Consider the following 14,683-nt stretch of genomic DNA (forward strand, 5'->3'; position numbering starts at 1 on the left):
AATCAATGGAGGGTAAGTGCATGAGATCTTTATTCACTCAATAAGAACAAGAGGTTTACAACATACAATCAATCAAGAAGATCAAACAAATATTTTCTTCAAACAAGTTTTCTATCTCCCCTCTAAAATTTCTCTTTGAAAAACAAATATGATTTCATTACATCAATAAAATGATATTTTTTACCACTACAACTCAAATATGCTGCACTATTGCCAAATTAAATATTTGGAGATGTCTATATATTTCATGCTACTAAATCATCTTATTCAGAAAACAACAATCGATAAATTAGTATTCCATATGTTTTAAATTAATTCTTCTGTCACTTTCGAATTTAAATAATACATTTATTATTATTATTATTATTATTATTATTATTATTATTATTATTATTATTATTATTATTATTATTATTATTATTATTATTATTATTATTATTATTATTATTATTATTATTATTTTCTTCTCAATTTTGTCCTCATCCTCCTAATTAATGAGAGATTTATTTGAGAGAGAAATAATAAAAAGGGTATTTTAGTCCATTAGTAGTACTTTTTTCTGCTGGCATCACAAAGATAGCAGCGTGTAAACATTGAAATTGAAAGAAGACGGCGGTATCGTTGCCTGGCCGTCTTTTTAAATTGAGCGCACCCACCGCCTTGTATCGCCGCTCCTTCCCCTCACTCGTTTATATTTATTTAGGTCACACTACTCAACAATTGCTCCGCACCGACTTATTCATAGCAATAAGCAACTTCACAATTATGCCCAAAGGTTCTCTCTCTCTCTCTCTCTCTCTCTCTCTCTCTCTCTCTCTCTCTCTCTCTCTCTCTCTCTACAAAGTACAAACGGCTTTATTTACGTTACTCGTTCACCAATACATACGCTAACTAGTATCAGTTGTCCGGTTTGATTTCGGCGGCAGAACTTCCGGGATTTTACTATGACGAAGAGAAGAATCGATACTTCCCTTACAAAGGCCCTATCCCGGGTTCTTCTCGAAAACCTCCTCCAATACGGCCATCCTCAGACCCCAAACAGCAGGTAATTTTGTAATTGTAGATTCCTTCATTGTATATTTGTGTTTCTATGTGCTCAAGAAGAGGCTGTTGCCAGTTGGGTTCAGAGGTTTCCCATTTATAAGCGACTTTTGTGAGCATCTCTATGTATGCCCTTCTTAAATGTAATGTAATTAACTAGAACAACCCATCCAAGATTATTGCTATTAGTCACCTGGAAATTATTATTGGTTTATGATAGAATAATTAGCTTGCAGCTCTGCTACTATCAACGTGCTGGTTTCATTTGCATACCTATTTTTTTGGGTGAACTTTTCATTTTTCACAATTTCAGGCTGACGACTTATGTCAAACCTTTAAAATAAGACCCGGGCTGCTTCATGCACGGGAGTTTTGTGGTAATGTTATTTATTCCTTCAAAAAGAAGTTAAGCTTTCAAGCTGAATATCAAAAGAGACATGCATCGCAACCAACGGTAAGAATTTCTTCCTCATTTTATTCTTAGAATTTCAACAAAATTTAGTTGAGCTCAGGATTTTCATATGATGATATGAAGCATCTTATTATTTATCTTTCCCTCATAACTATTGTGATGCACTAGTCTATCTTTGTATCAGTTCATACTAAAAGGCCTGTCTTGCTTCTTTAAGCAAACTCAGTGTTAGCACAAAGCAATTAACTCAGAATTTCACAAATTAGCATGTAATTTGTTATGCACATTTTCAGATATGGAAATACAAACGTACCAAAAAGATGGCAAATATCTCATTGGAACATGTTGTTGCGGATGTGATCTTGCCCCATGGTCTAGAAGAAAGAGATATATTGTTGAGTTGCGGCGCACATGGCTTAGTGTGGTGAGTGTTATTTGTAGGATTAACTTTGAATTTTGATATTCTTGAGCCATTGAATGCTTTTCCAGGATTCTATCATTGCAGCAATTATTACCTTTTGTTGGTTGAATATAATTTAAGTTTACCAACTTATGGTGGTAACTATTCGTTTCTTAATTTATGGTGGCTAATATCCTTATCTCTTCTACACATTTTGATATTTCCTATCTTTTAATATATTATTTCTAATTCTGAACTCTTGTATGCTTTAGTGTTTTTCAAACTGCAAATTTTCGACAAGAAATCAATTCAGCAGATATGTACGAAGCAGATCGTGTACGGCCTCTCAATCTAGATCAAACACCCAGGCAAACAGAACTATTAAGAGAGCTTGGTAGTTCTTTTGGATCTACATCATATTTGACATCTGACATATCTTGTTTAGCGATGTTGGGGAAAAGTTCTCTAACAACTGATGGTACCATGTCAAAACGTTTCCTGTATCCTTTTGGAACCGTGTTCTTATGAATAAGTAGTTGTGGTGCTGTCTTTAATAGAAACACGGCTTATGCTTTTTATACGTTTCAACTGTTCAGAAGAAAAGCTTATCTTATTTTGTTTTAATTGAGCAAATTTTTTCTTTACTGTATATAGTAATTTTTTCATATATGGATTTGGGATGATGTTCGTGCTAAATTTCTTTGGAGCATTAAAGAATGAACATCATATTTAGGATATTTCCATCAGCGAGTGGATGTCATATTGTCATTACAGGAAGGGTTGGGTTCATATGGTTTCTGCTGTGTTAATTATTTTAAGGTTACTGAAATTGTGCTTATTTCTTGCAACTCTTCATTAATTAAAGTTGTAAGACTTTAACATAAGAAACAGGATAACAACCTTAGGCTCGGACATTGCTACTGGATCTGTCTACCTTCTAGACTTGAGTGAACCACTTGATTTTAGCTCTCCTATTCTCGTAGGGAGTGTGTTACATGGGATTGCTGGATTTAAACAGACACTTTGGACAGCCGACTCTGACCCTAGAGGAACGCATGCTGCAATCGGCAAGTTCTTGTGCTTTGTTATTCTTAATCATATCTTTGAATTTTAATGTACTACAATTGCATGGCAGATACGTGTCAGTCATATCTTTGCCATTTTACCTGAATTTGCAGTAGACAAAACTTTGAAGTTTGCCCTTGATCATCGGTAGTTTAGGTTTTGTTTGCCTTATGCTCAAGCTTAAATACGTCACTCGATGTTTTTGTTTCAAGATTTATACATGATTCAGTTTTGTTCTGCATTTGTTTATCACCCTAAACTCTTTTCTGCATAGAAGTTCTTAAAGTTACAGATTCTTTGAATATGTGAGAATATATTATAGTGATTCCATCCACTGTAAATCCTCTTTGTACAAATGTCGAGCTTTCTATTGGTGTAGGAACCAGTAAGGGGGTTGTCTTGCTCAATATTGAAACTGGAGCATCAACATGGGCGTTTGATTGTAAAAGCGATGTATTTTCCCTGCAGCTCAATCAGTCTGTAAGTTTTCAGGACCTGCTTTGTGAAGAGTTATTTGATATTTTATAAACGGACACGTACAAATCGTGCACGTACAAAAATGTATCTGCAGAACCTTTGTAATTTGTTTGAACACATAGTATGATTTTTGGGGTCCTCTAAAGATTTTACTTCACCATCAATTGCCAGATGTATTTAAAGTAACACCATATGGCTAAATTTTCTATGATTTACCTTTTCTTTCTTGTTTTAGGGGAACTCAATGCTTTGTGGGTTAAGAAATGGAAAAATTGTGACCGTTGATACTCGCCAAAGACAAGTGAGCTTTTATCCACATTGTACTTTTTAATTCATGACTGCTTGAAATATTCTTTGCAGACATATATATATATATATATATATATATATATATATATATATATATATATATATATATATATATATATATATATATATATATATATATATATATATATATTATCATTATCCTCGTTTGTTGCATAATTTCATTGTGATTTCTATATTTAAATGCCACATCAAGCATTTTTTGTTTTTTATGTGTATAATAGGGAAACCGTAAACAGTAGTTTCAACCTTTTGATTTTCTTGTGGAATACTCTATACAACAATGTTGCTATTTTGAAGTGTGGTTGAAGTTAGTTTAAACTTGAGGTTTGGAGCTATATGATAGAAGTAGACCTAACCAAGGGTTGGACTAGGATCCTGCACACAGCCTGCTAACCGGATCGGCTGTTTGTTGACCCTGGACCGTAACTGGCTTGTGGGTATAAGCGATGGTTAAGGGTTGATGGGTTGGTGAACCGTCTAACCGGTGGTTACTGCCAGGTCAATCTGCCAATCTGGTAAACTGGCTAAAGAGAATTAAAAAAATTCTGGATGTTAGTTGTGTGTATTTCAGATCAATTATTGTATTACCCAACTCGCAAGTTTTAGTTGTTGTATTTAGATGAGTGTGTTCATATATTTTTTTTTCTTTTATTGGATAGAGCATTTAATTTATTTTTTTAATTAAAAATATCTCAAATTTTAAATTTCAATAATTTTCATATTTAAGCTCAAAATTTAATGGTTAACCGGGTGGTTCCATCCCTTAACTGTAACCGCTTGGACGCTTAAGGTTAAGGGTCGAGAGAATCCTGATTTGTGAACCGCAGTTCTACAAAAGAGATGCAAAGATTAAGCAGACATTTCAGTAGACATTGAAATTGTAAACCCTCATCGAGTCTTTGATTCAGCTACACCTCTTTCCTTCAAAGCTATTAAATGGTGCAAACAATTTATGTGATAACAAACAAAATCTTGGTCTTATGTTTATGCACAGATGAAAAAGAGCGCGCGTAGCTCTTCCGTAATCTCGATGCCTTCATCTGTCTGTTGGTTAGTTGGCTTTCCACCTATCAGTTTTGCTTCTCCTTATGTGAAGCTCTGATTTTTTTAAATTTTTCTTTAGAATTGTAATATTGAGTGAGATTTTCCTTTAATTGTAGTTTGACATCACTTGAGCATTGGGATCAGTACTTCTTGGCTAGCTCTATGGATGGATCGGTTAGTCTTTGTACAATTTGAGGGAGGGTTGTATATTGAGATGTGCAATGCAGAGTATATTGAGATCCTAAAATATGTTGTGCATAGGAGTTTGTGTATATGTTGATAAATCTGATGATTGATTTATGCATCCCCAGATGAAGCTGTACGATCGGCGTCTAACACATAGAGGAGCAGTTCAATCATATGAAGGAAATGTAAATTCGCACACTCGCATACAACTTGGAGTTGACCCAGCAGAGAAAGTTGTCATGTCAGGTGAAAGATGATTTTTAAATGATGCACACAAGTGAGAAATATGTGTATATATATGTTTTATTTGCAATTGAGTATAATATGATGATGATGATGATGATGATGATGGATGGTGTCAGGTGGAGAGGACTGCAATATGCGTATGTGGAATATAAAGTCAGGTGAACTGCTATTGAGGGATAGATTTATGGATTCGATTCCGTCAGCTGTGTGCTGGTCAACAAGTAGAGGTATTATTATTATTAGCAGAAATAGTTGTATGCATGTCTAATTGATTGATTTAATGGAAAGTAAGTAATTAGTTGATAGTCTCTCTCTCTCTCTCTCTCTCTCTCTCTCTCTCTCTCTCTCTCTCTCTCGCTCTCTCTCACTCTCTCTCTCTCTCTCGCTCTCTCTCACTCTCTCTCTCTTTCTGTGTGTGATTGAATGGGCAGAAAAAGAAAAGACAAGAAGTTACTGGGAGGAGCATGGTATGGGCGCATGGGTTGGGTCATACGAAGGGATCTTTTACATGGACTGGTTGTGATCAAACCAAATGCTGCTACTGCTGCTGCTGCCGCCGCCAAATGGTGGGTGAGTTTCATTATCAATGGACTAAGTTGACTTAAGTGGATGGATGACTAGTTATTTTCATACTGAAGAAATCACAAATTAATTTTAACCGATATTCTCTCTCTATAGGACCCAAACCTCGTACACAGACACAGTTCCTTAATTTTTACAGAAAACATGATACATACGTGGTCAATAGTTACGATATCATTTTTATAGTTGAAATTTTTGTATGGCCAAGTTAAAGAATATATACTATGTAGATTCGTGTACCAATAATGTATGTATGTGATGATGATGATGATGATGATGATGGGGTGGGCGAGGCATAGTTGCAAGGTTTGTGATGAACAACTGCTGGTGGCGGATTCGGATTGGTAGCCCGTGATCCATCCATATACAGACAAGTAAAGTAGCAGATATATTAATTAATATGAATAAAAGACAGAGGAAGCTATACCAACAAAGTCAATGCTACACCATATCAATTATTTGTATACACAACTACAAGACACACGAACACACCTTCACATTAATGATAATGATTCTTCAATTAGTTGGACTTTGGACTCATGCAACAATACAAAAATATAAACAACTTGTCTCAAATTTTTTATCTTTAATTATTTTCAGAACAACAATTATTGAGTTTTGAGGAGGAAATATATAGATTGAGAGTAATAAACAGAGTAGGTAGAGGAAGTTGATGTAATAAACTGTGTGATTTTTGCACAAGGAGAAGTTGATGTAAGATGGATGGATGGGACGATATAAAATTATAATGTTGATTATTGTAGAGAGATATTAATTGGTAACAAGTCTTTCCTTACTACACTAATATCATAACAAGCAAAGAAAAAGGAAAAAGGAGTTGTTGAACAAATAGTAAGTCACACTCCAAAACATTACAATATTATTCACTACTCCATCATACATTTATTATGTATAATGGAGTAGAGAGAGAGAGAGAGAGAGAGAGAGAGAGAGAGAGAGAGGTGGGTTTCAAATAGATTGGGATCGAATTTAGGTAGGCTCAATCCATAACCATTAGCAGCAGTCAAAAGTATATACATATATTATGCTCTCTACTCCTCCAGTACTCTACCATTTCTAACTGCCTACTCACTCCATGTTAATTAATTAACATAATAAAATTAGTACTAATTAACTCTTTCTTTCTTAGGTAGTTTCTTTCTGCAGAGAAATGGAAGAAATAACTAATATCTAAAGAAAGAAAACATACTATGGCAGGCAGCAGGTACCTATATTATATTATTGGTGATTTGGTGTCTGTATCATCATCATCATCATCATTTCCTTAAAAGGGAATATTTAATTTTATCTAGTGCAGTGCAGGGGCATACAAAATTATAATCTTGGAATACCATTTTTGAAAGAATGAGTAAAAAAAAAAATGGAAATCCAACCGCTCGCTTTAAGAATGAAGGAATAAGTGGTGTGTGTGCTTGTTAAACATACCATATATTCAACCACCCTACCATATCTGATATGATGATATATATGATGATATCCTATCCTCCTCTCCTCTTCCTTTTATGCAAATAAATACTATATCTTATAATTATTATTATAATTATATTAGCTACTCTCTCTCTCTCTCTCTCTCTCTCTCTCACTTCATCTCTCACCAAAACTCCATTCTTATTCATTCATATTCATTCATTCGTAGGCGGGGGAGGGAGGGATTTCTTGCTTTCTTCTCTCTCTCTCTCTCTCTCTCTCTCTCTCTCTCTCTCTCTCTCCTGTCTCTGTCACGCCACTATTTAGGTATTTTTAAATAATAATTTATGGTGGAGTAATTCAAAAATTGATCTTCAATTCCTTCCTTGTCTCTTCTTATCTTTGCATCATTTAATATGTAAAAATTTCTCTCTCCTTGTGTAAATGGTTGCAACATCGGTGGAAATTAATGCCCCGCCAATTCTCTTGTCTAATCAACACACACACACACACACACACACACACACAGACTTTCTTCCGATCCTTTGAGCCCATAATAATAATAATTATAACAATAATATTGGATGGATGGATATGGAGTAATTCCAAAGCCACCATCAATTCTGTTTTGTGGCAGCTAGCAAGCGCGCTTCTGTACAGAAACCACGCGTCTTCTCTCCATTCCAGACCACCTTCCTTCAACAAATCTCTCTCTCTCTCTCTCTCTCTCTCTCTTCATGATTCACACACCAGTCAACTCTCTCTCTCTCTCTTCCCCATGCACTGCACAACACTGCCGAAGATGAACCTCATTTACTATTTACTCACACACAATTTCTTTTTCTTGGATATTTTTACTAACAGTAGCTAGCTACCTCTCTTCTTCTATAATATAATTGCCACCCACCCACCCACCTACATATCATCATCGTCGTCGTTTTTCATCTTGCAATGGCAACTCCACACCCACTCCTAATTGTTCTTCATGTCCTCCTTATCTTCTCCGCTTTCACATCATCATCTCTTCAAATTAATAAGAAAATTCTGTTGGAGGTTAGAAAATCTTTCCTTGAAGACCCACTCAATGTTCTTCAAGACTGGTCGGAGAACAGCACAAACGTGTGCTCATGGCGAGGTGTTTCTTGCTCCTCTAATCAAATGGTGGTGGTGGTGGGTATCAATCTCTCCAACTGTTCCCTAAGTGGGTCCATATCACCCTCTCTCTCCCTTTTGCCAGACCTGCTCCACCTGGATCTTTCTTTAAATCAACTCTCTGGCTCCATTCCACCTGCTCTCTCCAACCTCTCTTCTTTGGAATCTTTGCTCCTCTACTCCAACCAACTCTCCGGTCCCATTCCCCCTCAACTTTCTTCCCTCCTCAACCTTCAACTTCTCAAGCTCGGCGACAATCCCGACCTCACCGGTCCAATCCCTCCTTCTTTCGGCAACCTTCACAATTTGCTCTTTCTTGGTTTGGCCTCCTGCAGTCTCTCCGGTCCCATTCCCCCGGAGCTTGGAAACCTCACCCTGCTTCAGCACTTGATTTTGCAGATTAACCACCTCGAAGGACCCATTCCACCAGAGCTTGCCAACTGCTCCAGCCTCATTGTCTTCACCGCCGCTGATAATCATCTTAACGGCTCTATCCCGGCGGAGTTGGGGGCTTCCCTTGGTAATCTTCAGACGCTGAATCTCGCCAACAATACCCTCTCCGGTGAGATTCCTCCCCAACTCGGTGAGTTGACTCAGCTCCAGTATCTTAATCTCCTCGGCAACCAGCTTCGAGGTCCCATTCCCAAGTCCCTCGCGAAACTGGCTAATCTCGGCAGTCTCGACTTGTCCGACAACATGCTCACCGGAGAAATTCCAGGAGATGTTGGAAGCATGGGTGAGCTTGTTTACCTCGTACTCTCAGGCAACAATCTGACAGGCACCATTCCCAAGGGGATATGCTCCAATGCCACCAGTTTGGAACACTTGATGCTGTCCCAGAACCGACTTCAAGGCCCCATCCCCGCTGAATTAGCCGATTGCGTGTCTCTTAAGCAACTTGATCTGTCCAACAACACACTTGATGGATTCATTCCACTGGAGCTCTACGGCATGCTTCAACTCACTGACCTCTTGCTCCACAACAACAGCCTCTCCGGTTCCATCTCTCCACTCGTATCAAACTTGACCAATCTGCAGACACTGGCACTGTACCAGAACAATCTACAGGGCAATCTTCCCAAAGAGATTGGGATGCTATCTAATCTCCAGATTCTGTACGTTTACGACAACCAACTATCGGGAGAGATCCCTGTTGAGATTGGCAACTGCTCCAGTCTTCAGATGATTGATTTCTTCGGGAATCACTTCTCAGGGGATATTCCTATCACCATTGGGAGGCTCAAGCAGCTGAATTTCCTCCATCTCAGACAGAATGATCTTTCCGGTGAGATTCCCGCTAGTTTGGGCAACTGCCGTCAGCTGACCATACTTGATTTAGCCGATAATCAATTGTCCGGCAGCATCCCATCGACTCTCGGGCATCTTGTAGCACTCGAACAGCTCATGCTCTACAACAATTCTCTCCAAGGCAGCCTACCCGATGAGCTCACTGCACTTGCCAACTTGACGAGGATCAATCTCTCCCACAACAAGTTGAATGGGACCATTGCCCCACTCTGCACTTCCCATAATTTCCTCTCCTTTGATGTTACAAGCAACGCATTCGATCACGAGATTCCACATCAAATTGGGAACTCACCTGCTCTTGAAAGGTTAAGGCTTGGCAACAACATGTTTGCTGGTGAAATCCCATGGACTCTGGGGTTAATTCAACAACTATCGCTTTTGGATTTGTCGGGCAATTTACTGACCGGGCAGATACCCATTCAGCTCTCCCTTTGCAGGAGACTAACTCATCTTGATCTTGACCGCAATCGTCTTTCCGGGCCTGTCCCGTTTTGGATTGGGCGTCTTCCTCTGTTGGGTGAGCTCAAGCTCTCTGCCAATCAATTAACCGGCTCTCTTCCTCGTGAATTGTTCAACTGTTCGAATCTGCTGGTCCTCTCTCTCAACGGCAACTCCATCAATGGCACCCTTCCTCCCCAAGTTGGTGAACTCAAGTTTCTCAATGTTCTTGATCTCGACGGTAATCAGTTCTCCGGTCCCATTCCACCCACCATTGGTCAATTAAGCAAGCTCTATCAACTACGTCTTTCGAGGAACAGCTTCACCGGAGAGATTCCGTCGGAGATTGGCCAGCTCCAGAATCTGCAGAGCTTCATGGATTTCAGCTACAATAACCTCACAGGTCCAATCCCACCTTCCATTGGCACGCTCGACAAGCTTGAAGCGCTCGATCTATCCCACAATGAACTCGATGGACAAGTCCCTCCTCAAATTGGTGAAATGAGCAGCTTGGGAAGATTGAACCTATCATTCAACCGCCTTCAAGGAAAGCTGGACAAGCGGTATGTGCGCTGGCCAGCCACTGCATTTGATGGCAATTTGAATCTATGTGGAGGCCCTCTTCAGAGCTGCAAAGAGACAAGAGGGTTTGGCAGCAATAGTCAATCGTCTGTGTTGATCATTTCAGCAATATCAACCGCATTTGCTGTTATTTTGCTGCTGCTCGGAGCTGCCCTGTTTTTCAAACACAGAAGAGAAGCTTTGGGAGGAAGGAAAAGGGGAAGTGAACTGGGCTCGGCTTACTCGTCTAGTTCTTCTTCCCAAGCACAAAGGCGGCCTCTTTTCGATAATGGCGGTGCTGCAAACAAGTGCGAGATAAGATGGCCGGACATCATGGAAGCTACAAATAATCTGAGTGAGGAGTTCATAATTGGGTGTGGTGGATCAGGAACTATTTTCAAGGCTGATTTATTTAGTGGGGAGACGGTGGCAATAAAGAGAATACTGAGGAAGGACGAGCCCTTGTTGGATAAAAGCTTTGCAAGAGAAATCAAAACGCTTGGGAGAATCAGACACAGGCATCTGGTGAGATTGTTGGGGTATTGCAGCAACAAAAAAGAAGGGTCCAATTTGTTAATATACGAGTACATGGAGAACGGAAGCGTGTGGGACTGGTTGTATAAGCAACCGGTGAATGAAAAGAAGAAGAAGATCCTGGACTGGGAAGCAAGATTGAAAATAGCAGTGGGATTGGCACAAGGGTTGGAGTATCTTCATCACGACTGTGTGCCTAAGATAATTCACAGGGATGTTAAGTCCAGCAACATATTGTTGGATGCCGACATGGAGGCTCATCTAGGAGATTTTGGACTTGCCAAAACCCTCACCGATAACAATGATTCTTCCCTTAACACAGACTCCAACATGTGGTTTGCAGGTTCCTACGGCTATATTGCTCCAGGTATTTTAGACAGCTTTTACTCTTCTTGTTACAAAAACTAGACATGTACGTTGAGAAATGACTGGTGTGTGTGTGTGTGTATTTGGTGCAGAGTATGCATATTCGTTGAAGGCGACAGAGAAGAGCGATGTATACAGCATGGGGATTGTGCTAATGGAGCTGGTGAGTGGAAGAATGCCAACAGATGGGAGATTTGGTGTCGATAATGTAGACATGGTGAGATGGGTTGAGTCCCACATTGAAACTCAGCTGCAGCTAATAGTTGATCCACTACTAAAACCGCTCTTACCCAATGAAGAAACTGCTATGCTCCAAGTGCTTGAAATAGCAATGCTCTGCACAAAAACCGCACCTGCTGAAAGGCCATCTTCCCGACAAGCATGCCATCAATTGGTGCATGTACTCAATGATACTAGGGTTCACTTTGAGAAACCAAGCCCCAATGCAAATCTCTAGCTCACGATTCTTTCAGTCACTAATGATATTTGTGTCAATCCTAGTAAAATTCATAACTCGCAGGCCAGCATCTCACTAAGTTGTGATGTCAGATGCAAGAAGTGAGTGTCCGTTCACTTGTTATTTCTTCCTTTTCAATTTGTCATCTTTTTTTACAAAGATGAGTTTGCTAATAGGCCAAATGCTCAACTGGTATATCCCAATGAGAGCTTGCTTCAAGAGTTTCCATGATTTTCCGTCCTTTTAAAGTAAGCAAAAATGTATTCTGATGTATTTTGCTATTAACATAACTCAGCAACTGTTGCAAACATCATCATGTGTCACATTTTTTTTGCTTCATTGTCGCTCACAATTTTCCTTTCAGCATTCTAGTACTAGGAAAATGAAGGGCAACAAATCAACAAATAAAGAACATAGTATTCTGCAGGTACAGAAAACGAATATGCAGCAGCATAATTTATTCTCAGAAAAACACTTGGACTCGGTGCACATCTCCTAAGAGAGAACCAAAGTACAAATTAGGCAAACATTGTTTACAACCAAAGCACAAGCTGGCACATAATTCTCAGAAGAAAAAAAAATTGGATTCTGATACAAAGGTGATTTGTGTGTACCACATCTTCTAATCTTCATCATCATCTGCAATCAAATATCCAAAAATAATTTACATCAACAATATGATCAATGAATGCATGCAAAAAAAAAAAGTATACACCAATGAGATATAGAAGCAATTAGACGCTCAGTTCAAGAAAACTGCTCTTATTGCCAATATTGGAAATTTTCTTTCAGGCACGGGTATTCATTTCAACCTCCACTTCAACAACGTAGATGATTACCATCACCAATCTCTGAGAAATGATTTAGGTGTCTACTTTCATATCATCTGTTTCCAATATTTCTGATCAATCTTCATGACCTTCAATTATTTAAGATGCCCCTTCCGTAGATATCATGTAGTAAAACTTTGACATTGAAATTGGCAATGGGGCACAGATAAAGGTGATTCTCACTGAAATTTGAGGACCTACTTTTGTGAAAAAAATTCATGAGATGAAGGTAGAGTCTCTGGAAGACCAACTACTTTGTGAAAAATTACATTTCGTGTCTCGTTTCAGACAAAAATAGTTAGTATTCCGTGCATCACATTAATGCATCCAATGATCCTTATCCACATTAATAGGTGTAAACCATAATCTGGAAAGCATTCCCAATTTTCAGGACCGCAACATGAACAAGGTAAATAAAATGTTTTATTTTTCTTCTTAATTTGAATCTTGCCTCGTGGGCCAAATTTTAAAAAGATAAAATATTGACTCGTGGACCAGAAAAGTTCATTTTTTTCAGAAGAAACCCCAAATCCACTCAAGAAGATAGTATCCAAGCTGCCATTAGGATGACACTGGCTTTTCAAGGGAATCCTTTTAAGTTGTTATTTCTCAGTAATGAACACTAATAGCACATTGAGGATCTTTAACTGCCTTTATTAGTAAATGAAAAATAAAATTGAACTTGTTCACACAAGCTTCTTTGAGAGTACAAGTTATTTCGGGAATAGATTCAATAAATAAAACAGAATACTTTGAAACGTAATTCTTTTGAATATTTTAAAGAAGCTATTATCAAAGTAGAGAGTGCCGATAAGAGGATGAGAGGATGGATGCTAAATGAGAGACAAGGTGGAGCAATATTAGAGGCTATAGCTAGCAATTAATTATTTTTATGGTAGTCAAAGATGCCTAGTTATCATCAGGTGGTGGTATGAATTTCATTTTTTGAGAGCCAAATGATTATATATAATTGTATATCAATCCATCATAATCGGTGATAGCATGAAGAGCAAAAGTGAACATATAATCAATAATAAGTAATAACCCATCCGAATCCATAAACTAGGGTGAAGGAATTTGGGGAAAAAGAAAAAGGAAAAAAGGGAGGTTTGATTACCGAAATAGCGGCGTTCATTGGCTTGCTTGGCCTTGATTAGTATCTTGTCTAGGTCCTCCTTAGCCTTGATGTCGAACTTAACATATTGGTGAGCGAACACCACACCCAAACCCATTCCCAACACATGCTCCCACGGATCTGCAATTTCAGAAATCAAACAATCAAAAATTTCAAATCAAAGAATCAAAATTGAAAATCATCATCGGAGAATAATGTAAGGGATGTGCTTACGGCGCATGTAAGGGAGCTTTCGGAGGGCGTTAGAGTATAACTGGGTCCCAAATCCCAGGAGGGCTCCTGCCACCGTCGCGCTCAGCATTTTCTTCTTCTTCTTCTTCCTTCACTCTCTCTCGATTTCTCCTTTTCCTTCTCTCACTTTCTCTCTCTTTTTTATCAATTAAATTAAATAAAATAAAATAAAAAATATATTTGTTGGTAATGTTTGCGTTTGGATCCTCGAAGAGTTATTATACTTTTTACAAGTTCCATCACATTGTTTCGAACTTTCAATTTTAGTCCTCTAAGAATGGTACCCGACCAAAAAACCCAAAAAATAAAACATATTGTAATTGACTATTAAATTGTTTTGCTTCGTGAATTTGCACACCCTCAGTTATAAAATAAATAAATAATAATAATAAAAAAAAAAAATCATTGAACTATATTACTTGTTTAAAATTAACCAAAAAATACAAATTAAATAAGGAAA

The 14,683-nt window shown here is 38.2% G+C and overlaps 3 protein-coding genes across 5 annotated transcripts; 2 read left to right on the forward strand and 1 right to left on the reverse strand.

The window, feature by feature from the left end:
* The first annotated feature begins 528 nt into the window (after window positions 1–528).
* LOC105950860 (Transducin/WD40 repeat-like superfamily protein) lies at window positions 529–6,001 on the forward strand. 2 transcript variants are annotated; one of them, XM_012974229.2, is made up of 13 exons: window positions 529–775; window positions 927–1,045; window positions 1,355–1,495; window positions 1,747–1,877; window positions 2,126–2,353; window positions 2,745–2,920; window positions 3,298–3,398; window positions 3,631–3,696; window positions 4,720–4,775; window positions 4,886–4,943; window positions 5,081–5,201; window positions 5,318–5,428; window positions 5,633–6,001. In XM_012974229.2, the coding sequence occupies exons 1-13, from the start codon at window positions 766–768 to the stop codon at window positions 5,722–5,724; spliced, it is 1,410 nt and encodes a 469-aa protein (XP_012829683.1). In that variant the 5' UTR covers window positions 529–765; the 3' UTR covers window positions 5,725–6,001. The 2 variants fall into 2 exon arrangements, with proteins under 2 accessions (XP_012829683.1, XP_088667674.1); XM_088811548.1 differs by lacking the exon at window positions 5,633–6,001 and having other exon boundaries at window positions 5,081–5,232.
* Window positions 6,002–7,266: 1,265 nt separating this feature from the next.
* On the forward strand, window positions 7,267–12,337 carry GSO1 (Leucine-rich repeat transmembrane protein kinase). Its single transcript, XM_012974227.2, has 2 exons — window positions 7,267–11,571; window positions 11,663–12,337. The coding sequence occupies exons 1-2, from the start codon at window positions 8,163–8,165 to the stop codon at window positions 12,025–12,027; spliced, it is 3,774 nt and encodes a 1,257-aa protein (XP_012829681.1). The 5' UTR covers window positions 7,267–8,162; the 3' UTR covers window positions 12,028–12,337.
* A 73-nt stretch (window positions 12,338–12,410) lies between these two features.
* Window positions 12,411–14,448, reverse strand: LOC105950859 (excitatory amino acid transporter). Of its 2 annotated transcripts, none has more exons than XM_012974228.2 (3): window positions 14,206–14,448; window positions 13,975–14,112; window positions 12,411–12,666 (listed from the first exon to the last, which is right to left on the reverse strand). In XM_012974228.2, exons 1-3 carry the CDS (start codon window positions 14,291–14,293, stop codon window positions 12,650–12,652), a joined length of 243 nt encoding a protein of 80 aa, XP_012829682.1. In that variant the 5' UTR covers window positions 14,294–14,448; the 3' UTR covers window positions 12,411–12,649. The 2 variants fall into 2 exon arrangements, with proteins under 2 accessions (XP_012829682.1, XP_088668208.1); XM_088812082.1 differs by lacking the exon at window positions 12,411–12,666 and adding an exon at window positions 12,876–12,913 and having other exon boundaries at window positions 14,206–14,375.
* Between the last annotated feature and the right edge of the window lie 235 nt (window positions 14,449–14,683).

Source organism: Erythranthe guttata, chromosome 13, assembly GCF_056151865.1.
Source record: "Erythranthe guttata isolate IM_541 chromosome 13, IM_541, whole genome shotgun sequence".
NCBI lineage: Eukaryota > Viridiplantae > Streptophyta > Magnoliopsida > Lamiales > Phrymaceae > Erythranthe > Erythranthe guttata.

Bases quoted from the DNA above. Each gene is read 5' to 3' on its own strand.
- LOC105950860 (XM_012974229.2), top strand. The intron at 3,399-3,630 runs GTAAGTTTTCAG...TTCTTGTTTTAG, and splicing joins CCCTGCAGCTCAATCAGTCT to GGGAACTCAATGCTTTGTGG. The intron at 4,944-5,080 runs GTTAGTCTTTGT...ATGCATCCCCAG, and splicing joins CTAGCTCTATGGATGGATCG to ATGAAGCTGTACGATCGGCG.
- GSO1 (XM_012974227.2), top strand. From the start codon at position 8,163: ATGGCAACTCCACACCCACTCCTAATTGTTCTTCATGTCCTCCTTATC. The intron at 11,572-11,662 runs GTATTTTAGACA...TATTTGGTGCAG, and splicing joins CTACGGCTATATTGCTCCAG to AGTATGCATATTCGTTGAAG.
- LOC105950859 (XM_088812082.1), bottom strand. From the start codon at position 14,293: ATGCTGAGCGCGACGGTGGCAGGAGCCCTCCTGGGATTTGGGACCCAG. The intron at 14,113-14,205 runs GTAAGCACATCC...CTGAAATTGCAG, and splicing joins AAAGCTCCCTTACATGCGCC to ATCCGTGGGAGCATGTGTTG. The intron at 12,914-13,974 runs GTAATCAAACCT...TATTGGAAACAG, and splicing joins CAATGAACGCCGCTATTTCG to ATGATATGAAAGTAGACACC.